This window comes from Anomaloglossus baeobatrachus, chromosome 11 (assembly GCF_048569485.1).
Source record: "Anomaloglossus baeobatrachus isolate aAnoBae1 chromosome 11, aAnoBae1.hap1, whole genome shotgun sequence".
Classification (NCBI taxonomy): domain Eukaryota; kingdom Metazoa; phylum Chordata; class Amphibia; order Anura; family Aromobatidae; genus Anomaloglossus; species Anomaloglossus baeobatrachus.
This window is the reverse complement of record NC_134363.1, coordinates 14028116-14051526: the sequence shown is the minus strand read 5'-3', so window position 1 is coordinate 14051526 and position 23411 is coordinate 14028116. Positions and strand designations below refer to the sequence as shown.

The 23411-nt window shown below is 42.0% G+C and overlaps 1 protein-coding gene across 1 annotated transcript; it reads right to left on the bottom strand.

Moving 5' to 3' along the window:
• Positions 1-22888, bottom strand: LOC142256936 (phospholipase A2 inhibitor NAI-like). Its single transcript, XM_075328937.1, has 5 exons — positions 22837-22888; positions 20035-20148; positions 19814-19960; positions 8049-8198; positions 1-198 (listed from the first exon to the last, which is right to left on the bottom strand). Exons 1-5 carry the CDS (start codon positions 22886-22888, stop codon positions 83-85), a joined length of 579 nt encoding a protein of 192 aa, XP_075185052.1. The 3' UTR covers positions 1-82.
• Between the last annotated feature and the right edge of the window lie 523 nt (positions 22889-23411).

Here is a 23411-nt window from a genome sequence, read left to right as displayed (position 1 = left end):
TATAAAGTCACACAAAAGTAAAACATAAAATCATTAATTTGTGAATTTATTTATTGACAATGCCTGGCTTATACCTTAATATCTAACACTTCAGATACTCCCTGTCTATTTCTTCAAACCCAATGTTGCTGCCAAAGTTGTATCGGCAGCAGTCAGAATTAACACAGCCTTTGGCCGAATATTTCTCCACTGTCCCATCTGTAGACATAAAGACAACAGACATTATTACTCAAGTAAACTTATGCACATGTTCTACATTTCTTTAACCCCTAACGACCATTAGCCACAATGGTACGTCCTAACCTATATAGTTGTAATCACCTGCGGCTGCTGCGGGCAGCTGCTGGTGATATGCACACATGTCAACTGATTTGAACAGCTAATATCTGTACCTCCCAGGCATGAGTGGAGCCGTGATCCACCTGTGCCTGTTAACAACTTACATCGTGATGTCAAAATGTGACATCACGATTTAAATCCCCACCGCAGTAAATCTTCACTTTCCCCGCCCCATCAGTGGTGCTGTGACGTTATCACTGTGAACCAATGTTTGCCATGGTAGCACAGGGTCATGTGATGACTCATGTAGCTCACGTGACTCACTTCCTGTTTCACCTGACGGAGTGCTGCCAGTGATAAGAGGTTAGTGTTTCTGGTAATCACAGCTGTGTAGCTGTGATCAACAGAATTGAAGCAGCGATCAGACTGCTGATCCTAATATCCCTTTAGGGAGACTAGTAAAATTTTAAAAAGTAAAGAAAAGTTTTAAAAAATTTTAAAAAATGTAAAAGTTCATTTGTCCCATTGAAAATTAAAGGGATAAAAAAAATATAAAATACACACACATTTGGTATCACCACATTCAGAAATGCCCGACCTATCGAAATATAAAATCAATCAATCTGATCGTTAAACGGACAAGTGACAAAAAAATTCCAAACACCAAAATTACTTTTTTTGGTAGCTGCAAATTTTGTGCAAAATGCAATAACATGCGATCAAAACATAGCATCTGCGCACAAATTGTACCATAAAAACATCAGCTTGAGACAAAAAAAATAAGCCATCACTGAGCCATAGATGCCAAAAAATGAGAACGCTACAGATCGTGGAAAATGGCACAAAAAGTGTGCCACTTTTTTTGGACAAACTTCTGAATTTTTTTAATCCCTTAGATAAAATTAAACCTATACATATTTGGTATTTACGAACTCATACCGACCTAAGAAATGATACCAACATATCAGTTCTATTATATGGTGAACACGGGGAATTAAATATCCCAAAAACCATTACGCAATTGCACTTTTTTTGCAATTTTTCTGCACTTATAATTTTTTTGCAGTTTTCCAGTACACTATATAGTAAAATGTATGCTTTCATTTAAAAGTACAACTTGTACAGGTGAAAAGTGGTGTATTAAGATTTTACTGTTACATCCTATATTTATTATTAATTAAAAATGGAAATAGTCCGGCTCAACAAACAGATTCTTCTTTATTTAAAAATAGATTACAAATAAAGAAGTGCATATGTAGCTTTTGCATCTGTGCATTTCGGGTGTCTTTTCATCCCTTAATCATGATACATTAAAATGATGGTCATGACCTTAAATTGGATCCTGTTCCTGTGAGAACACAGGGTAAATGATTAAAATTAACATTAAAAACTGAGTGTAACACAATTCTCACATAGACAAATGCAGTGAATTAAAATGATTACAGTCCAAGTAATGCACATTGTAATAATACGATACATTTGCTTGAAATGTGTGACAGAATAAAATTAAAGGGAGTCTGTCAACAGGTTTTTTGTGATGCTAGACACTACGAGCAGTATGAATAGGAGGGTAGTCAGACAAGCCGGAATCATAAGCCAGGAGGTAACATATAAGGGTCAGAGAGCAGACAGGGATGTGGTCAGGATGATGTATGAGGTCAGAAGCCAGGAGGTAATGTATAAGGTTCAGGGAGCAGACAGAGATGTGGTCAGGAATAGGTCTGAGGTCAGAAGCCAGGAAGTAATATATAAGGTTCAGGGAGCAGACAGAGACGTCTGTATATGTATGTTTTAAATGCACTTTTGCATGCTAACCCACTAACTGCTGATCTTACAGGTGAACAATTAGTAATGGGTGGACTCCCTTCTTAAAGAAGGATTTGTTCAGTCTTGATTCAGACCATGATTAAGACAGTTTGTGGAAACGCATCGCTCTGACCTGGGCAAAGCCATAATTTTCTGCTGTATGTTCATGGATTTTATTGAACTTATTTGAATAAAGAAGAAAACTTTTTATCTAATATGGGACTGCACTGGATTCTGCTTTTTCATATACGTGGTGTTAGGGCCAGGTGGACGGGCAGACCCAGGAGGTGGATCCACTGGGCCGAACTCCTTGATGAAGGTAAGGGGTCCGGTAGCTGGAGCACTACGGGTAGCAGGACAGTCCGTGCACAAGAGTAGAATGGAGAAGTCCCTGGGACCACGGAGTCACTGATGGTAGTCCGGGTGATGGAGCTCAGGTTCGGAAGCCGAGATGTTGTCAGGCGGAGTCCGGAACCGATGGAGCGAGAGGACGGGTCACCACAGGGATCAGAGATGGAACGGACTGTCAGGATGGCAGATAGTCAGCGTTCGGGGTTCGGGATTCGACAGGACCAGATGGCGAGGCAGGACCGGCTCTAGAAGAGAGAGAGGTGAGTATCTCACAGGAACACAAGGAGACCTGACTCCTAGCTTAGGAAACACGAAGAACAGGCCCCGCCCACTTGGACACTAACCCCTTTATACCCTGTACCTGTGTGCTCAATTTCCTGTCAGTGGACGCTGGCCCTTTAAGAAAGGGTCAATGACCGCGCGCGCGCCCTAATGCGCATGCGCGAGGCCCGGGTGCCAGAAGCCAGGGCAGGGAGCGGTGAGGAGGAAGCAGGAGAGCCGGGCTGGGGCTGAGTAGCCGACGGGCGCCGGGAGCGGGGACCAGGACGCCTGGGAACCGCAGGCAATGGAGGCTGGAGACCGGGGAGCGGCGGACGCCGGACAGAGGAACCGGGGAGCGACGCAGGGAAGCCGGGGAGCGTGGCAGGTGAGCCGGGGAGCAGAGCAGGGGACCCGGGGAGCGTGACACGTGGTCAGGAAGAGGTTTGAGGTCAGAAGCCAGGAGGTAATGTATAAGGTTCAAGGAGAAGACAGAGGCATGGTCAGGAAGAGGTCTGAGGTCAGAAGCCAGGATCAGAACACTTACACCAGACCAGAGCCAAGAGCACACTGAGCAAACACAGGAAGTACCCTTAGTGAAGTTCAGACCGAGCAAGCCCAGTAAAGAAGCAAAGCAATCACCAGGAATGAGGCGCATCGGGGAAGGCTCCTCCAAAAACAATGTGGACTCTAGTGCTTAAAGACAACCTGGCAGCAAGTGCACAAGACACATTGCAGAGAATTTTCAAATGCAAAATGCTCCGCACAGCGGAACCATGACAAAAATATTCCAAATGCAAAACGTTGCGCACAGCGGAACCGTAACATTTTTGCTATGTAAGATGAGGACAACATGATGTAGGGGTTAAGCAACAAAAAGCAACTATGCTCCTCTTATCTTTGTGCTTGCAATTGTTTACTTAACCAATGGCTTCATTACCCTGTGATTAACATTGCAGGACTAGAAACTCATGTGCAAGGCAGTCAGACACACCCCTTGCTGTGATTGACACCTCACAGTTAATGCACAATCTTGATAGACAGCCTGATGTTGGGAGAAAAAGCTCCATGGGTTCAGCTTCATGCATAAACCTCAATTGTTTGATAGTTACAGAGCGGCTGCTCTCAGTAATCTATGTGACACATCCTTGTATTCCGAATCTCCTTGCTTACATTATGTTGCTGTCAGATGAAGTAGTAAAAACCTGCTGACAGATTCCCTTTACTAGATTTCAAGATTTGTTTACAACTATATGAAGATACAAGGTTTTTGTAAATTAAATTAAATTACATACTTGATTATAATTGCTTCTGAAGATAAAATATTACCCATTTATTTATATTAGCATTGCAAGAGGAACTTATACTTCATAGCTTTATATTATACATATTCTGTTATTTTTTTCCATACAAAATAAATTAGAATAAAATGTTGTATTTCTAATAAAGTGTGAATAAAATTATAAAATTTGTAGGCATATACAAAGATTGATCAGTGCATCACCAAATAATTATATTTTGCCTGACAGTCTTACATAATTATTTTTAAATGTAATTTCAGTGAATAATACCATCTAATTATCATGTTTTTGACCAAAACATATTCTATTTGTTGTTTTCTTCCCACTTGTTTGTCTTTCTACCAATGTTGTCTTATTGTAGTGGTTAGACTAGTGTCTTGATGTCCAGCTCACTAGCCAGGGCTAGTCCAGGGTCTGCCAGGGCTGAGACAAGTGATCACACACAGGGAAAAGGACCTGTCTAGGGAAAACATGGAGTGCCGGGTTCAGTCTCAGGTGAGTATTTAAGAGTCACCCATACCATCTCTCCCTATCATAATGGCCCCCCTTTATACCATCCCTTCCTTTGTGCCACATACCAGCCATCATTCTGCCCTGTCATGACATCAAACTCTTGTCTGCCTCTTGGTTTTTCTCGCAAACTTAAAAAATAAGATTAATTTTGATTCCAATTCCTTAATGACAAGGTTAAAGAATTTAACATCAAAAGCAATTTTATTCACACTTTATTAGAAATAAGCACAATTATTCTAATTTATTCTGGATAATAGGGTAGGATACATGTAATATAAAGGTGTGAAATACAGTATATGTGCATCTTGCAATGCTAAAGCAAATAAATAGGAAATATTTGCTCTTCAGAAGTGTTAAACATGCAACTTAATTTCCTTCCAGCTGTTTGGTTTAGCAGTCACAAAAACCTTGTATCTCCATATAGTTGTAAACCAAATCTTAATAACTATTCATTTCATTCTGTCGTGAATTTCAACCAAATTTATTGTACTAGAAGGTGGCCGGATTCTACGCATCGGGTATTCTAGAATTTACGTATTATGTAGTTCATGTATGATTTTTGATATAGATATAGATGTTGTTGTGTGTAGTTACCAAGTGTTTGTGTAGGGCGCTGTACATGTTCTGGGTGTTGTCTGGGTGTGGCGGGGGGTGAGAGCGGTGTTGTATGTGTGTTGCGTTGTTTGTGGAGCGCTGTGTGTCTGTCGCGTTGTGTGTGTGTGTGTTGCGCGGTTTGTGTGGGTGTGGTGTGTTTTGGGGGGAGGTATGTTTTGTGCAATGTGTGTTGTGCGGTATGTGCGTATATTTATGTATGCCGCGGTGTTTGTGTGTGTGTGTGTTGTGTATGGCGGTGTTTGTGGTTCCGTGTGTGTGTGTGTGTGTGTGTTGGGGGGAGGTGTGCACCTCCCATCGTGCTCCATCCCCCATGCTGCGCACCCCCCATCATGCCCCATCCCCTATGCTGCGCATTCCCCATCGTGCTCCATCCCCCATGCTGCGCACCCCCCATCGTGCTCCATCCCCCATGCTGCGCACTCCCCATCGTGCTCCATCCTCCATGCTGCGCACTCCCCATCGTGCTCCATCCTCCATGCTGCGCACTCCCCATCGTGCTCCATCCCCCATGCTGTGCACCCCCCATCGTGCTACATCCCCCATGCTGCGCACTCCCCATCGTGCTACATCCCCCATGCTGCGCACCCCCCATCGTGCTACATCCCCCATCGTGCTACATCCCCCATCGTGCTACATCCCCCATCGTGCTACATCCCCCATGCTGCGCACTCCCCATCGTGCTCCATCCCCCATGCTGCGCACCCGCCATCGTGCTCCATCCGCCATGCTGCGCACTCCCCATCGTGCTACATCCCCCATGCTGCGCACTCCCCATCGTGCTACATCCCCCATGCTGCGCACCTACTTATTGTGCTACATACCCCATGCTGCGCACTCCCCATCGTGCTACATCCCCCATGCTGCGCACTCCCCATCGTGCTACATCCCCCATGCTGCGCACTCCCCATCGTGCTACATCCCCCATGCTGCGCACTCCCCATTGTGCTACATCCCCCATGCTGCGCACTCCCCATTGTGCTCCATCCCCCATGCTGCGCACTCTCCATCGTGCTACATCCCCCATGCTGCGCACTCCCCAGTGCTACATCCCCCATGCTGCGCACCCCATCGTGCTACATCCCCCATGCTGCGCACCCCCCATCGTTCTACATCCCCCATGCTGCACACTGCCCATCGTGCTACATCCCCCACGCTGCGCACTCCCCATCGTGCTACATCCCCCATGCTGCGCACTCCCCATTGTGCTACATCCCCCATGCTGCGCACTCCCCATCGTGCTACATCCCCCATGCTGCGCACTCCCCATCGTGCTACATCCCCCATGCTGTGCACCCCATCGTGCTACATCCCCCATGCTGCGCACCCCCCATCGTGCTACATCCGCCATGCTATAATAGTTCTCCTATTATACTCAGAGAGGAGTATAATAGGAGGACTGTAATAGGAGGAGTAGTCCTGGGGGGAGAGGAGTATAATGCCGGCTCCCTGCACATGTGTACCGGGAGCCGGTGTACGCTGGTAACTATGATACACATCGGGTAACTAAGGGACCTTAGTTACCCGATGTGTATAATGGTTACCAGCGTTCACGGGCTCCGTCAAGATCCCAGCATCGCAAGGTTATGTCTGGCGCTGCTGGGATCGTGACGGAGCCGGTGTAGAAGCAAGCGATATCCCAGGATGTTGTGAGTGTGTGGATGTGATGTGTGAGGTGTGTGTGAGAGTGAGTGTGATCTGATGTGTGTGTGTGTACTCACCTGGGAGTCGGAGCTCCGTGTCAGTTGGGCCAGAGCAAGCGTGCATTGCGTGAGGGGGGCGGGGCCTGCAGAGAGCCGGGGCGAGAGGCCAATCCGTGTGGGGGAGCGGGGCCATGGTGAGCCCAGCGGCCAATCAGCTTTGTGTCACCGTAAGGACACAATTTTGGAGCATGACAGACAGACAGAATAAGGCAATTATATATATAGATTATTACAATGTGCATTACTTGGATTGTGATCATTTTAATTCACTGATTTCGTCTATGTCAGCTTTATGTTTACACTGAGTGTAAACATATGTTCTCACCAGAATAGGATCAGATTTAAAGGGGTGTTTCGCTACTCTACAATAGTGGCCACATCTCTGTAAACCTGATAGGGAAGGTTTAGTTATCTTGCTCAGCCAATTCTGCCTCTGGGCAGCGTTATTGCGGTCCTCTCATCCCCATAAAGTGACCCCCCCCCCGGGCTCCATGACCTCTGAGATCTGGTGATGTCACATCACCAGATGTAACACGCCCACACCGAGGCTGTGGGGCACTCATTACCGGGCCGGTCCTTGTCTTGGGTGGGATGTTGCGGTGGCAAGGTCCAGTTCCGTAACCCTGGCGATGCAGTTTAAACAGAGGGATGTATTTACAGGGGATGATAATAATGTGCTAACTGAGGAAGGTCTACGGACCGAAAACGTTCTGTTGTTGTTATGCACATTAAATAAATCACACGTTGCAGCCAATCTTGGGAGTGCCTTGTATTCTTCTACATGTACACATTTCACAAACGATGCTACATCGTTCAGCGATATATGTTGTTTGTCGTTGGCAGGGTGTCAAACGTAGCAATATGTCTGCTGCATTCCAAACGACGAACAATATTTTGAAACTGAACTACGTGTCAACGATCAACGATTTTCAACCTAGTTGTGATCGTTTGGAGTCGTACGTAGGTGTCACACGCAACACCATACCTAACGATGACGGAAATGCGTCACGAAAACCGTGACCCCAATGATGTATCGTCAGATAAATCGTAACGTGTAAAGCAGCCTTAACTCATCTCTATTTCCAAATATTTAAGGATACACCAGAGCTGTATACACAAAATGGTAAATTCTATATTTTCAGACTGTATGTGAAGATGCTGTAACTTTTTAGAGTGCATGCCCTAGAGCCAAAAGATTTACATAATTTTAAAAAGATTTGCTCACCTGGATTCTTCAATTTTGCCCTATAGTCCATACATTGGTCCATGGATCCGGTGCAGTTCACTTCCTTGTCACTCTTACATTCCTCCAATGTGCCCGTACAGAGAGCAGTTGGGCATTTTACACCATTTATTGTTAAGTTGTCTAAAGGAACTGGAGAAAGAAGCTCAAATGTTCTTTTAAATCAATATTTAACAAGCACCATGACTTTTGGTTAAGAAAACATGTTCATGTAATTAAATACATAGGTGTCTCTGCTTACTTCTTATTAAATGGACCTTTCTTATTTACCTTCTTAGCTCCAGTTTTGCAACATTTAATACATTTTCTATGGGCCAGACATACAGTGAAGGAAATAAGTATTTGGTCCCTTGCTTATTTTGTAAATTTTCCCACTGACAAAACCATGAACAGTCTATAATTTTAGGGGTTGATTAATTTTAACAGTGAGAAATAGACTTTCCAAAAAAAATCCCAAAAATCACATTGTATAAATTATATAAATTTATTTGAATTTTTCCAAGAGAAATAAGTATTTGATCCCCTACCAACCATTAAGAATTCTGACTCCTACAGACACTTGGACGCTCCTAATCCACTCATTACCTGCATTACAGACAGCGGTCTTACATTGTCACCTGTATAAAGACTCCTGTCCAAAGACTCCATTAATCAGTCAGGCTCTAACCTCTACAACATGGGCAACCAAAGAGCTTTCTAAGGATGTCAGGGACAAGATCATACACCTGCACAAGGCTGGAATGGGCTGCAAAACCATAAGTAAGATGGTGGGTGAGACGGAGACAACTGTTGGTGTAAAAGTAAGAAAATAGAAGAAATACAAAATGAGTGTCAATTGACATCGATCTGGGGCTCCATGGGGTTTCCAGGATCATGAGGAAGGTAAGAGATCAGCTTAAAACTACACGGAGGGAGCTTGTTAATGATGTGAAGGTAGCTGGGACCACTGTCACCAAGAAAAACATTGGTAACACATTACACCGCAATGACTTAAAAACCTGCAGTGCCCGCAAAGTCCCTCTGCTCAAAAAGGCCCACTTGCAGCTGGCCCATCTGAAGAAGGCCCATGTGCAGTCGCTCCGTCTGAAGAAGGCCCATGTGCAGCCGGCCCGTGTTGAGAAGGCACATGTGTAGCTGGCCCATCTGAAGTTTGCCAATGAACACCTGGATGATTCTGAGCATTTGGGAGAAGGTCCTGTGGTCAGATGAGACAAAAATTGAGCTCTTTGGCTTTAACTCAACTCATTGTGTTTGGAGGAAAAGAAATGCTGCATATTACCCAAAGACCATCATCCCCACTGTTAAGCATGGAGGTAGAAACATTAATCCCATAGAAAACTTATGGAGGAGCTGAAGCTCCGAGTTGCCCAGCAACAGCTTGAAAATCTTAATGATTTAGAGATGATCTGCAAAGAGAAGTGGAGAAAAATTCCTCCTGACATTTGCACAAACCTCATCATTAACTACAAAAAACCTCTGACTGCTGTGCTTGCCAGCAAGGGTTTTGCCACCAAGTATTAAGTCTTGTTTGCCAGAGGGATCAAATACTTATTTCTCTCTGCAAAATGAATATATATTTTTAAAATTTATACAATGTGATTTTCTGGATTTTTGGGGGGATATTCTATCTGTCACTGTTAAAATTAACCTACCCTTATGCGGGCGTCACACGGTACAATATATCGGGCGATATGGCGTTGGGGTCACGTCGTTAGTAACGCACATCCATCATCGTCAGACATATTGTACCGTGTGACAGCTACAAGCGACTGTGACCGAGCAAAAATACTCACCTTATCGTTGCTCGTTTACACGTCGTTCATTTTCAAAAAGTCAGTCCTCCTTTTGTGCTCCAGTTGTTCATTGTTCCCATGGCAGCACACATCGCTAAGTGTGACACCCCGGGAACGATGAACACAGCTTACCTGCGTCCCGCCAGCAATGAGGAAGGAAGGAGGTGGGCGGGATGTTACGTCCCGCTCATCTCCGCCCCTCCACTTCTATTGGCCGGTGGCTGTGTGACGTCGCTGTGATGCCGAACGTCCCTCCACCTTCAGGAAGAGGATGTTCGCCGCCCACAGCAAGGTCGTGCGGCAGGTATGTGTGGCGGGGGTAAACGACTTTGTGCGCCACGGGCAAAAAATTGCCCGTGATGCACAAACGACAGGGGTGGGTGCGATCGCACGATTTATTGTCCCGTGTGACGCCCGCATTAAAATTATAGATTGTTCATGTCTTTGTCAGTGGGCAAACTTACAAAATCAGCAAGGGATCAAATAATTATTTTCTTCACTATAAAAGAAGCAGCAGTACATTTTTTTGTCTTTTCTTGAACTCCAGTGCATGAATCCAACAAAATTTCCTTTTTAACTATTTTAACCCTTAAGGTTATAAGGTCTAGAAAGATCTCAGAGCATAATAAATGGCAATCAGAATAATTTTTATTAGAGATGAGTGAATTTATTTACTCAAATGTAGAGTTGAGCGCGGTTCCCCGGTTCGTGGTTCTCCAGTTCTAGGCTCGAGTGATTTTGGGGGTTGTTCGAGATCGAACTAGAACTCGAGCTTTTTGCAAAAGCTCGATAGTTCTAGATACGTTCGAGAACGGTTCTAGCAGCAAAAAGCAGGGCTTTTTACAGCTACAGTGTGCAGGAGCCATCGCTGGCAGCCTGCCAGAAGCTGGTAACCAAGATAAACATCGGGTATCCAAGCAAAGCGCTTTGGTTAGTAACCCGATGTTTATCCTAGTTACGTGCAGGAAGCCCACACTTCCCCGCTCAGCTCACTCCGCCCCCTCCTGCCCGCGGCATGTACACATACATACACACACACACACACACACACACACACACACACACATGGTCCCGCTCGGCTTACCTGCGGTGATGAAGTCCCACCATCCCGACCTCAGCGCTGTCACTGTCCTCCATGGCCGCCGCTTGTCACATCACCTCTCGCTTCCGACCCGAGACTGACTAGCGGTGACGTCACGGGCCTCTCGCGATACTTGGTGTGAAGACGCCGGTCATTGAACTCAGTGACAGGTGCTGTCAGTGTGCTGGAGATCAGCGCAGGTAATGTACCTCGCTGACAGCAGCACTTGTCATGCCCTGCAGTGACCTGGGCTGACCCATTGATGTTAGCTCAGGTCACTGCATTGCTCTCCCAGCCAATGGGGAACATCCTGCTCTTCATTGACTGGGACAGTGTGGATCGTCATGGCAACCCCTTGGATTACAGCAGACCTGGATTTGTTTTTCATTCTAATAAATTGGTTAAAGAGGGAATGTTTTGGGGAGTGTTTTTTCAAATAAAAATGTGTTTGTCGTCTATTTTTTTTATTACTGACTGGGTTGGTGATGTCGGGTATCTGATAGACGCCTGACCTCACCAACCCCAGGGCTTGATGCCAGGTGACATTACACATCTGGTATTAACCCCATATATTACCCCGTTTGCCACCGCACCAGGGCGCGGGATGAGCTGGGGCGAAGCACCAGGATTGGCGCATCTAATGGATGCGCCACTTCTGGGGCGGCTGCGGCCTGCTATTTTTAGGCTGGGGAGAGTCCAATAACCATGGACCTCCCTAGTCTGAGAATATCAGGCCCCAGCTGTCTGCTTTACCTTGGCTGGTGATCCAATTTTGGGGGACCCCTACGTGTTTTTTTTTTTAAATTATTTTTTTAATTTAAAATAACAGCGTGGGGTGCCCTCAGTTTTGGATTACCAGCCAAGGTGAGGTTGCCAGCTGAGGTCTGCAGGCTGCAGCCGTCTGCTTTACCCTAGCTGGCTACAAAACTAGGGGGAACCCTACGTCATTTTTTTTTCATTTTTTTGGCTAAATACAAAGCTAAGCACCCCTTAGTGCCACATGAAAGGCACCAAAGGGTGCTCCACTTTTTCTCCACTTTTTCTACACTTTTTCTCCATTTTTACTCCACTTTTTCTCCACTTTTTCTCCATTTTTTTCTCCACTTTTTCTCTACTTTTTCTACATTTTTTTCTCCATTTTTTTCTCCATTTTTTCTCCATTTTTTCTCCACTTTTTCTCCACTTTTTCTCCACTTTTTCTCCATTTTTTCTCCACTTTTTCTCCACTTTTTTCTCCACTTTTTCTCCACTTTTTCTCCACTTTTTCTCCACTTTTTCTCCATTTTTTCTTCCACTTTTTCTCCACTTTTTCTCCACTTTTTCTCCACTTTTTCCTCCACTTTTTCTCCATTTTTACTCCATTTTTTCTCCACTTATTCTCCACTTTTTCTCCATTTTTTTCTCCACTTTTTCTCCACTTTTTCTCCACTTTTTCTCCATTTTTTTCTCCACTTTTTCTCCACTTTTTCTCCATTTTTTTCTCCACTTTTTCTCCACTTTTTCTCCACTTTTTCTACATTTTTTCTCCATTTTTTCACCACTTTTTCTCCATTTTTTTCCACTTTTTCTGCACTTTTTCTCCATTTTTTTCTCCACTTTTTCTACATTTTTACTCCACTTTTTCTCCACTTTTTCTCCATTTTTTTCTCCACTTTTTCTCCACTTTTTCTCCACTTTTTCTACATTTTTTTCTCCATTTTTTCTCCACTTTTTCTCCATTTTTACTCCACTTTTTCTCCACTTTTTCTCCATTTTTTTCTCCACTTTTTCTCCACTTTTTCTCCACTTTTTCTCCATTTTTTTCTCCACTTTTTCTCCACTTTTTCTCCACTTTTTCTCCATTTTTTCTCCATTTTTTCCTCCATTTTTTCTCCACTTTTTCTCCATTTTTACTCCACTTTTTCTCCACTTTTTCTCCATTTTTTTCTCCACTTTTTCTCCACTTTTTCTCTACTTTTTCTCCATTTTTTTCTCCACTTTTTCTCCATTTTTTCTCCACTTTTTCTCCACTTTTTCTCCACTTTTTCTCCATTTTTACTCCACTTTTTCTCCACTTTTTCTCCAATTTTTTCTCCACTTTTTCTCCACTTTTTCTCCACTTTTTCTCCACTTTTTCTCCACTTTTTCTCCATTTTTTTCTCCACTTTTTCTCCACTTTTTCTCCACTTTTTCTCCATTTTTTCTCCACTTTTTCTCCACTTTTTCTCCATTTTTACTCCACTTTTTCTCCACTTTTTCTCCATTTTTTTCTCCACTTTTTCTCCACTTTTTCCCACTTTTTCTCCATTTTTTCCTCCACTTTTTCTCCACTTTTTCTCCACTTTTTCCTCCACTTTTTCTCCATTTTTACTCCATTTTTTCTCCACTTTTTTCTCCACTTTTTCTCCACTTTTTCTCCACTTTTTCTCCATTTTTTCTCCACTTTTTCTCCACTTTTTCTCCACTTTTTCTCCACTTTTTCTCCATTTTTTTCTCCACTTTTTCTCCACTTTTTCTCCACTTTTTCTCCATTTTTTTCTCCACTTTTTCTCTACTTTTTCTCCACTTTTTCTACATTTTTTCTCCATTTTTTCTCCACTTTTTCTCCATTTTTTTCCACTTTTTCTGCACTTTTTCTCCATTTTTTTCTCCACTTTTTCCACATTTTTACTCCACTTTTTCTCCACTTTTTCTCCATTTTTTTCTCCACTTTTTCTCCACTTTTTCTCCACTTTTTCTACATTTTTTTCTCCATTTTTTCTCCATTTTTACTCCACTTTTTCTCCACTTTTTCTCCATTTTTTTCTCCACTTTTTCTCCACTTTTTCTCCACTTTTTCTCCATTTTTTTCTCCACTTTTTCTCCACTTTTTCTCCACTTTTTCTCCATTTTTTCTCCACTTTTTCTCCACTTTTTCTACATTTTTTTCTCCATTTTTTCTCCATTTTTTCTCCACTTTTTCTCCACTTTTTCTCCACTTTTTCTCCATTTTTTCCTCCATTTTTTCTCCACTTTTTCTCCATTTTTACTCCACTTTTTCTCCACTTTTTCTCCATTTTTTTCTCCACTTTTTCTCCACTTTTTCTCTACTTTTTCTCCATTTTTTTCTCCACTTTTTCTCCACTTTTTCTCCATTTTTTCTCCACTTTTTCTCCACTTTTTCTCCATTTTTACTCCACTTTTTCTCCACTTTTTCTCCAATTTTTTCTCCACTTTTTCTCCACTTTTTTCTCCACTTTTTCTCCACTTTTTCTCCACTTTTTCTCCATTTTTTTCTCCACTTTTTCTCCACTTTTTCTCCACTTTTTCTCCATTTTTTCTCCACTTTTTCTCCACTTTTTCTCCATTTTTACTCCACTTTTTCTCCACTTTTTCTCCATTTTTTTCTCCACTTTTTCTCCACTTTTTCTCCACTTTTTCTCCATTTATACTCCACTTTTTCTACACTTTTTTCTACACTTTTTCTCCACTTTTTCTCCACTTTTTCTTCACTTTTTCTCCACTTTTTATCCATTTTTTCTCCACTTTTTCTCCACTTTTTCTCTACTTTTTCTCCATTTTTACTCCACTTTTTCTCCACTTTTTCTCCATTTTTTTCTCCACTTTTTCTACACTTTTTCTCCACTTTTTCTCCACTTTTTCTCCATTTTTTTCTCCACTTTTTCTCCACTTTTTCTCCACTTTTTCTCCATTTTTTCTCCACTTTTTCTCCACTTTTTCTCCATTTTTACTCCACTTTTTCTCCACTTTTTCTCCATTTTTTCTCCACTTTTTCTCCACTTTTTCTCCATTTTTAATCCACTTTTTCTCCACTTTTTCTCCACTTTTTCTCCACTTTTTCCCAATTTTTACTCCACTTTTTCTACACTTTTTTCTACACTTTTTCTCCACTTTTTCTCCACTTTTTCTTCACTTTTTCTCCACTTTTTATCCATTTTTTCTCCACTTTTTCTCCACTTTTTCTCCACTTTTTCTCCACTTTTTCTCCACTTTTTCTCCATTTTTACTCCACTTTTTCTCCACTTTTTCTCCATTTTTTCTCCACTTTTTCTCCACTTTTTCTCCATTTTTACTCCACTTTTTCTCCACTTTTTCTCCACTTTTTCTCCACTTTTTCCCATTTTTACTCCACTTTTTCTACACTTTTTTCTACACTTTTTCTCCACTTTTTCTCCACTTTTTCTTCACTTTTTCTCCACTTTTTATCCATTTTTTCTCCACTTTTTCTCCACTTTTTCTCCATTTTTACTCCACTTTTTCTCCACTTTTTCTCCATTTTTTTCTCCACTTTTTCTCCACTTTTTCTCCACTTTTTCTCCACTTTTTCTCCATTTTTACTCCACTTTTTTCTACACTTTTTCTCCACTTTTTCTCCACTTTTTCTTCACTTTTTCTCCACTTTTTATCCATTTTTTTCTCCACTTTTTCTCCACTTTTTCTCCACTTTTTCTCCATTTTTACTCCACTTTTTCTCCACTTTTTTCTCCACTTTTTCTCCACTTTTTCTCCACTTTTTCTACATTTTTTTCTCCATTTTTTCTCCACTTTTTCTCCATTTTTACTCCACTTTTTCTCCACTTTTTCTCCACTTTTTCTTCACTTTTTCTCCACTTTTTATCCATTTTTTTCTCCACTTTTTCTCCACTTTTTCTCCACTTTTTATCCATTTTTACTCCACTTTTTCTCAACTTTTTTCTACACTTTTTCTCCACTTTTTCTTCACTTTTTCTCCACTTTTTATCCATTTTTTCTACACTTTTTCTCCACTTTTTCTCCATTTTTACTCCACTTTTTCTCCACTTTTTTCTCCACTTTTTCTCCTCTTTTTCTTCACTTTTTCTCCACTTTTTCTACATTTTTTTCTCCATTTTTTCTCCACTTTTTCTCCATTTTTACTCCACTTTTTCTCCACTTTTTCTCCACTTTTTCTTCACTTTTTCTCCACTTTTTATCCATTTTTTCTCCACTTTTTCTCCACTTTTTCTCCACTTTTTCTCCATTTTTACTCCACTTTTTCTCCACTTTTTCTCCATTTTTTCTCCACTTTTTCTCCACTTTTTCTCCACTTTTTCTCCATTTTTACTCCACTTTTTCTCCACTTTTTTCTCCACTTTTTCTTCACTTTTTCTCCATTTTTTCTTCACTTTTTCTCCTCTTTTTCTCCACTTTTTCTCCACTTTTTCTCCACTTTTTCTCCACTTTTTCTCCATTTTTTCTCCACTTTTTCTCCACTTTTTCTCCACTTTTTCTCCATTTTTACTCCACTTTTTCTCCACTTTTTTCTCCACTTTTTCTCCACTTTTTCTCCACTTTTTCTCCATTTTTTCTCCACTTTTTCTCCACTTTTTCTACATTTTTTTTCTCCATTTTTTCTCCACTTTTTCTCCATTTTTACTCAACTTTTTCTCCATTTTTTTCTCCACTTTTTCTCCACTTTTTCTCCACTTTTTCTCCATTTTTTCTCCACTTTTTCTCCACTTTTTCTCCACTTTTTCTCCATTTTTACTCCACTTTTTCTCCACTTTTTTCTCCACTTTTTCTCCACTTTTTCTCCACTTTTTCTCCATTTTTTCTCCACTTTTTCTCCACTTTTTCTCCACTTTTTCTCCATTTTTTTCTCCACTTTTTCTCCACTTTTTCTCCACTTTTTCTCCACTTTTTCTCCATTTTTACTCCACTTTTTCTCCACTTTTTTCTCCACTTTTTCTCCACTTTTTCTCCACTTTTTCTCCATTTTTACTCCACTTTTTCTCCACTTTTTTCTCCATTTTTTCTCCACTTTTTCTCCACTTTTTCTCCATTTTTTCTCCACTTTTTCTCCACTTTTTCTCCATTTTTTCTCCACTTTTTCTCCACTTTTTCTCCATTTTTTCTCCACTTTTTCTCCACTTTTTCTCCATTTTTACTCCACTTTTTCTCCACTTTTTTCTCCACTTTTTCTCCACTTTTTCTCCGTTCTTTTTCTATGGTCAGTCTACCCATTAGCTCTGCCATGCATACTGTAGCTCTACAGCTACTGCACATGTTACTTTATGATTGACATCTCTTTCGTACCAGAGCTGTCTAAGCCTACTCTGACCCCATATTTGTCATTACTATATTGTCCGTGTACTGTATTATGACATTTGTATCATGTGTTTCATTTCTTGCTGTGTTGCAATTTTTTTGCTGCATCCCAATTGTACCTCTACATTGTTCGAGTTTATGTTATTGTTCTCTCACTCTTATGTGATACTGATTATTGTCATTTTTCATGATTACAAGCAGATAAGTCCAATCTGACGAAGGCTCAGGCCAAAACGTCATTTGTAACTTGTTTTGGACAAAACATATATGCTTATGAAAAAAAATTTTCAAAATAACAATTCTGTTAGCAAAGAAAGAGGTAGGAAGAGTTTTGGGGCTGCAAAGCTGCAGAGTCGTGACCTTTCAAATTTAACTTAGGGTACCGTCACACTTTAGCGACGCTCCAGCAATCCCACCAGCGATCTGACCTGGTCAGGATCGCTGGTGTGTCGCTACATGGTCGCTGGTGAGCTGTCAATCAGGCAGATCTCACCAGCGACCAGTGACCAGCCCCCAGCCCCTAGCAACGCGTGGAAACGGTACTGCGCTTGGTAACTAAGGTAAATATCGGGTAACCAAGTGCTTGGTTACCCGATATTTACCTTGGTTACTAGCGCAAACCGCTTAGCGCTGACTTCCTGCACTCGTAGCCAGAGTACACATCGGGTTAATAAGCAAACCGCTTTGCTTATTTACCCGATGTGTACTCCGGCTACGTGTGCAGGGAGCCAGCACTGGCAGCCTGATAGCGGCGGACGCTAATAACCAACGTAAATATCGGGTAACCAAGCAAAGGGCTTCTCTTGGTTACCTGATATTTACCTTGGTTACAGCTTACCGCAGGCTGCCAGAAGCCGGCTCCCTGCACATTCAGATCGTTGCTCTCTTGCTGTCACACACAGCGATGTGTGCTTCACAGCGGGAGAGCATCGTCCAAAAAATGAACCAGAGCAGTCTGTAACGAACAGCGATTTCACAGCAGGGGCCAGATCGCTGCTCAGTGTCACACACAGCGAGATCGCTAATGAGGTCACTGGTGCATCACAAAAAACGTGACTCAGCAGCGATCTCGCTATGTGAGAAGTACCCCTTACTCTTCCCTTCCCTGTGCAGAACAAAGACTGATTTATGGCATTTCGTGCTGTCATTATCAGAACAGTATAACTATATTCTATGATATTGGTAAACATTTAGCAGGTTTTGATACGCAATTTGAATTTTTATTGACCTCACCGATTTTGGTGGATTCTGCAGGCTGGGCTTTGTCATGTACTCATACAGGGGGTAAAAGATATATTTTTATCATAAGGATTAATTTAAGGATTAATTCACACTTCTCCCCTCCAGAGGAAGTACGGGATTACCATTGCAGCAAGTCGTTGATCAGTTTAGACAGACAGAAAACAGGTGTGATTTGCTGATTTGTCCAGTGGCATTTGAACATTTCCATCTCTTTGAGTATACAATTACCAATGATTATTATGGGAGTTTGATGTTTATGGATATACTTTAAGCAATATATGACGTGTGACGTGTGAAAATTTTGTTCAGTGACTCTGGTAAAGAGAGGTAGATCACAGGTGTGGTTTTTAGAAAGAATTCATTTAGCACCTGTTACAGCATGATTATACTAAGAGAGGTAAAGCATATAGGGTCATTCCTCTGCATGTTGTACCCCATGCTCATGCATTGGGAAAGAATTGGAATTTTATAGTAAAAACCATGTGATATATACCACTGTGAAGGGGCCAGATTATCCATAACTACAGGTTCACAGAAAATGGTGTGGATTCAGGGGTAGAAGTGTCTGCTTCGGATGATTCAGATGCATGAAGAGTGTATAGCGATAGCGATTGTTCTAACAACTGTGCTGTATATACTGGTTTGTTTTTATTTGTTTAGGCCGGTGTGTTTCAAGATTAAAGCTGAACGGAAGGTTGAAGTTGCCTAACAGTTGTGTAACAGACAGACTAGAGGCAAGTCACCCACTAAGCAGGATTCCGAGAACCCTGAAACCCTTTAACTCTTGTACAGGGATTTGGAATTACTACAGGGTCCAGCAGGTTGCTGCCTATGGAAGGCTGCAATCGAGGGAAGATTGGTCGTCATGCCTGGTTAAACCAGGAGGTACAGAAAATAGACAAAATTGGCAGGCAAGAGCATAGTCAGGAAATCAGGCTAAGGTCAAACCGGAGTACAAAAACAGCAGGTAGGAGAGTCAACAGAGAGCAGGCAGAGGTCCAAACACAGGGATCAAATACAAGCAATAAAACTAGAATATATCTGGCAGGGAGCAGCAGTCCACTAAAGGTATAAGAAGGGTATGGCTGGAATTGGAAGTGATAACGTCACCTGGAAGGTACACACCATCAGAGTCACCCAATGGTTCTTCAAGTCACAGGCCTACCAAGCTTGGTGGATTAGCGGAGACTGTGCTTACCAGAGCTACTGGTACTGATTCCGCCTCTATCACCACCACCGCCCTTCATAGGAATGTGGGGGTGTCTAGTGGCCGGAGCCATAAATCACAGCCGCAAACTCTGGTTGAGACGTGACACATATCTAATAAAACTGTTTTAAAATTCAATAAGTAAAATCTATAGCCCATGTATGGTTTTTATAGGGGTTACGTCCCCTACATGAATGCATATATGGTCGAATTTGAGTTTTGGAGAGTGAAAGGCTGTCTTGACTAACCAGTAAATTGCAAAAGTGCTTGTTTTTTAGACATCTATCAACTCTGATATATGACGATAGGAATAACTCTTTAAAAGTGTTATTCTGGTCATCACTTAACCCCTTAAAGTTAATACCATTGTGATACTTACGCTCATAACTTTGATTGTTGCATAAGTTTCCAGTGCAGCAGAAAACGTAAAATCGAAATTTCATATTTTTTACTATGCCTGAGCCCTTGGTTCCGCACAAAGTTTTATTGGCACATCCTCTATATACTGACTTAAAGGTCTTATCACCTACAAAAGAAATAAATAGAAAGAGCTGAGAGGGTCATACTGTATGTTTGTTAAAATAATTAAATTGTACTCACCAATGTTAAAGTATTGAGAGGCGGTCATACATCGATCTCCGAGGCATTCAGTCGCAGACACGTTACATGTTGTGGAGTTGTAAGACCAACAAGAAAAACATTTATAGGAAGAGTCTGGAGAAAAAACAAACTAACCAATTACATTTTGTGGAAATAATCAGTAAGAGGACTTCAAGTGAAAAAATGTATATATTGATTATCATGAGATTTCTCTATTTTATAACCACAGCCGGCAAGATCCGTACGTTGGTCATTGCCAAGATTCCTCACTTGTCTCCACAGCCACTTGTATTCTTGACTAATAAAGGTCTCCTATTTTAATAACTGTATCCTTTGTGGGTTTTTATTATTTTCTTTATCATATTTTTCATTTTATATGACACACTGGATTATAAGACGCACCCCAAATTTAGAGCTAAAAAATGTAAAAATAAAATAAAAATATTGGGTCCATTTTATAATCCAATGGTGTCTTACCAGAGGGTGCAGCAGCGGTGGTGGAGCTGGGATCACAGGAGGCAGTGGCGGTGGTGGAGCAGGTCGATGCTGCGGGTGGTGCAGAGGGGGGACCAGATGTTCACTGCGGTGCTGTGCTGCGGCAGTGGGCACTGTTGTGTGCTTGGGCAGCCGCTGCTGCTGTGTGCTGGTGCTCACTAAGGGCAGAGAGGCACTGGCCATTCTGAAGATGTCGGTGATGCGAGCTTCAAAGAAATGGCGTCCAGAGTCGGCACTTGCACAAATGAGAGCTGAAGCCAAGAGCTCCATCTGCGCACGCGCCGACTCTGGGTGCCATTATTATTATGATTATTATTATTTATTTATAAAGCACCATTGATTTCATGGTGCTGTACATGAGAAGGGGGTTACATAAAGAACACATATACAAGTTACAAAAGACAGACTAGTACAGAGGGAAGAGGGCCCTGCCCTTGCAGGCTTACATTCTAAAGGATTTTGGGGAGGAGACAGTAGGTGGGGTGGGGGGTCGGGCGGAAGCTCTGCACGGTGGTCGGGCGGCAGCTCCGCACGGTGGTCAGGCTGCAGCTCCGCATAGTGGTCGGGCGGCAGCTCCACACGGTGGTCGGGCGGCAGCTCCGCACGGTGGTGAAGTAGTGAGGTCTGCCAACCTTCTAGAATCTTCTAGTGGGCCCAACCATTGCATAGACCCCTACCCTTGAGGGGTGGGCCCACGAGCTCAGACAATACACTCCTGTTTCTAAGTGCAGTTGAAAGCTGAGCTTTGAAAAGGAAGGGAGTGAGATCTGATTCTGCGGACAGATCTCGCCGTCCAGTGGATTGTGTGGAATTTCTGGGACTCTGAAAAGAACTATTACGTCGTGATCTGGCACTTTGGATTATCGGGAGGTGCCCCCGAATCTGTTTCATTTGGACTTTTCGTGTGCTGTTCCTGTATTCCTGTTAGTAAACCTGTTGGATCATCCCTCGGCCTGTTGTCTCTCCTTGCTCTGCTGTACACCTCGTCACAAACTAGCCATTATGTGAAGAACTTACCACTAATATCTTTAGAATGGCCCATGCCTCGCTGTCCACCTACTGCACAGAACCTCACTGACCACCTGCCTCACAGAGCAGGGCACCCCACCACACAGAGCTTCACCACCCGCCAGCCACACAGAACCTTGCTGCCCACCTGCCGCACAGAGCGGGGAAGCCTGCCACAAAGCCTCGATGCCAGCCTACCGCACAGAGCTTCGCTGCACAGAGCATCGCCTGAGTCAGGCAGATCAAAGTGCGCCTGAGCAGGACCTAAATGTCGGCTAGTGTGCATGATGTAGGATACATCATGCACACGGGCCTTAGAAGAAGGGGGATGGAAACTGCCGCAGAGAGGAGGCGCTGGACTGGAGGGAGGAGGCACTGGAACGGAGAGCAGCGACACCCATTGGACCGGACTGCCTCTTAGGTGAGTATTATAAAAGTGTTTTTTTATATTCTACACAGTGGCTTGGGCTCTTATATACAGTATTCTGGAATGCTGTATATAAGAGCCCACTGGTGGTGGCCGCAGCTTTTAGTCGCCAAATCTGATGACAGGTTCCCTTTAATAAAACACATTTTAAAGATCTACAAACTTCTCATCATAATCATTTCCTTGATTGCTTATTATGTAACTAATTCAGCAATAAACAGTGCAATGGCGCAGTCAGACGGTCATATCACACAGTTGATGATCACATGGAAATGTCGGACTAGCCAGTGGCTCGGGTCAGGAGTTCCACCGGCCAGTCTGAGCATTGAGATGCAATCGTCGTCCATATTATATCTCTGTCTGACTGTGCCCTAACAAGTATCTTGTAGAAGACAAACCATGGAAAACTTTTAACATCCAATTGCAAAAAATCATACATTTTTATAAAAAAAAAATGCACTCAAACATGTCAATATCTTTTAAGGCCCTTTCAGACCTTGTCATTAAGGGGTTAATAGTATAAGGAAAGCTCGAGTCTATGATACCACCACCAAAGTGTAAGAGATGAGCCCGCATAAAATAATCATTGTAGAGGAAAGAGTCAGGTCTTTATGAACATACCACTGGCACATGTAAGGGATGTAAAATTTGGGGCACATGTATTAAAGGTCCCATTTTCCTAACACTCATTTTTCCACTTAAAAATGTGTTATAATTTCCCCATATTTACCATAAAAAAGTGTAAGATCAGCAATAATTTAAAGATAATATTCTAAGCTATAGATTAATAGAGGAACATGACAATAAAGTTTGCAATCATTCCACAGTGCAGTATATATATATATTCTGTAAAGGGGCTGCACCCGTCTTACCAGATCCGACAAGAGAAGAGGTCATGCAAAGTAAAGCCACCAGGTTCTTCATTGTGGATCGAGTATCTTCTCGGATTCTCTTCTGCTCATCCTGTTGTCTTGGAATAATATAAATACTATTTAGAAATGTAAAGAAACTATTGTATTATGGGATGGATTAGATTGCTGCCCTAACATTTTCAAGGGCACACCTCACTTATAAATATTCATTGGCAAAAAATAATCCCCAAAGCAAAGTTAAAGGTTATTCAAGCAAGTAACAATGATTTGGCAGTCTATATTATGGAATCCGTTATCTGCATGTTTGATCTCGCCAAAAAAGGAATGTTTAATTTTCTTAAAATGTGTCAAGAAAATATATTTACCTTCCTTGAGAAAATAGAACTCACGTTGGATGTATACACAAGCTTCTTATTGTTTGTTTCCATTTCAGGTGCTTAAAGTAAATTTCCATCAATTAATCCAAAATTTTTATATACACATATACAGGACTTCAAGTCCCAATTTTATTTAATTATTATTATTATTATTATTATTATTATTATTCATTATATATTTATTATATATTTTTTTCA

Coding starts and splice junctions, on each gene's coding strand:
- LOC142256936 (XM_075328937.1), bottom strand. CDS start 22,888: ATGAAGAACCTGGTGGCTTTACTTTGCATGACCTCTTCTCTTGTCGGA. Junction 8,199..19,813: donor CAACAATCAAAGTTATGAGC/GTAAGTATCACA, acceptor TTCTTTCTCCAG/TTCCTTTAGACAACTTAACA. Junction 199..8,048: donor GGCAAAATTGAAGAATCCAG/GTGAGCAAATCT, acceptor TTATGTCTACAG/ATGGGACAGTGGAGAAATAT.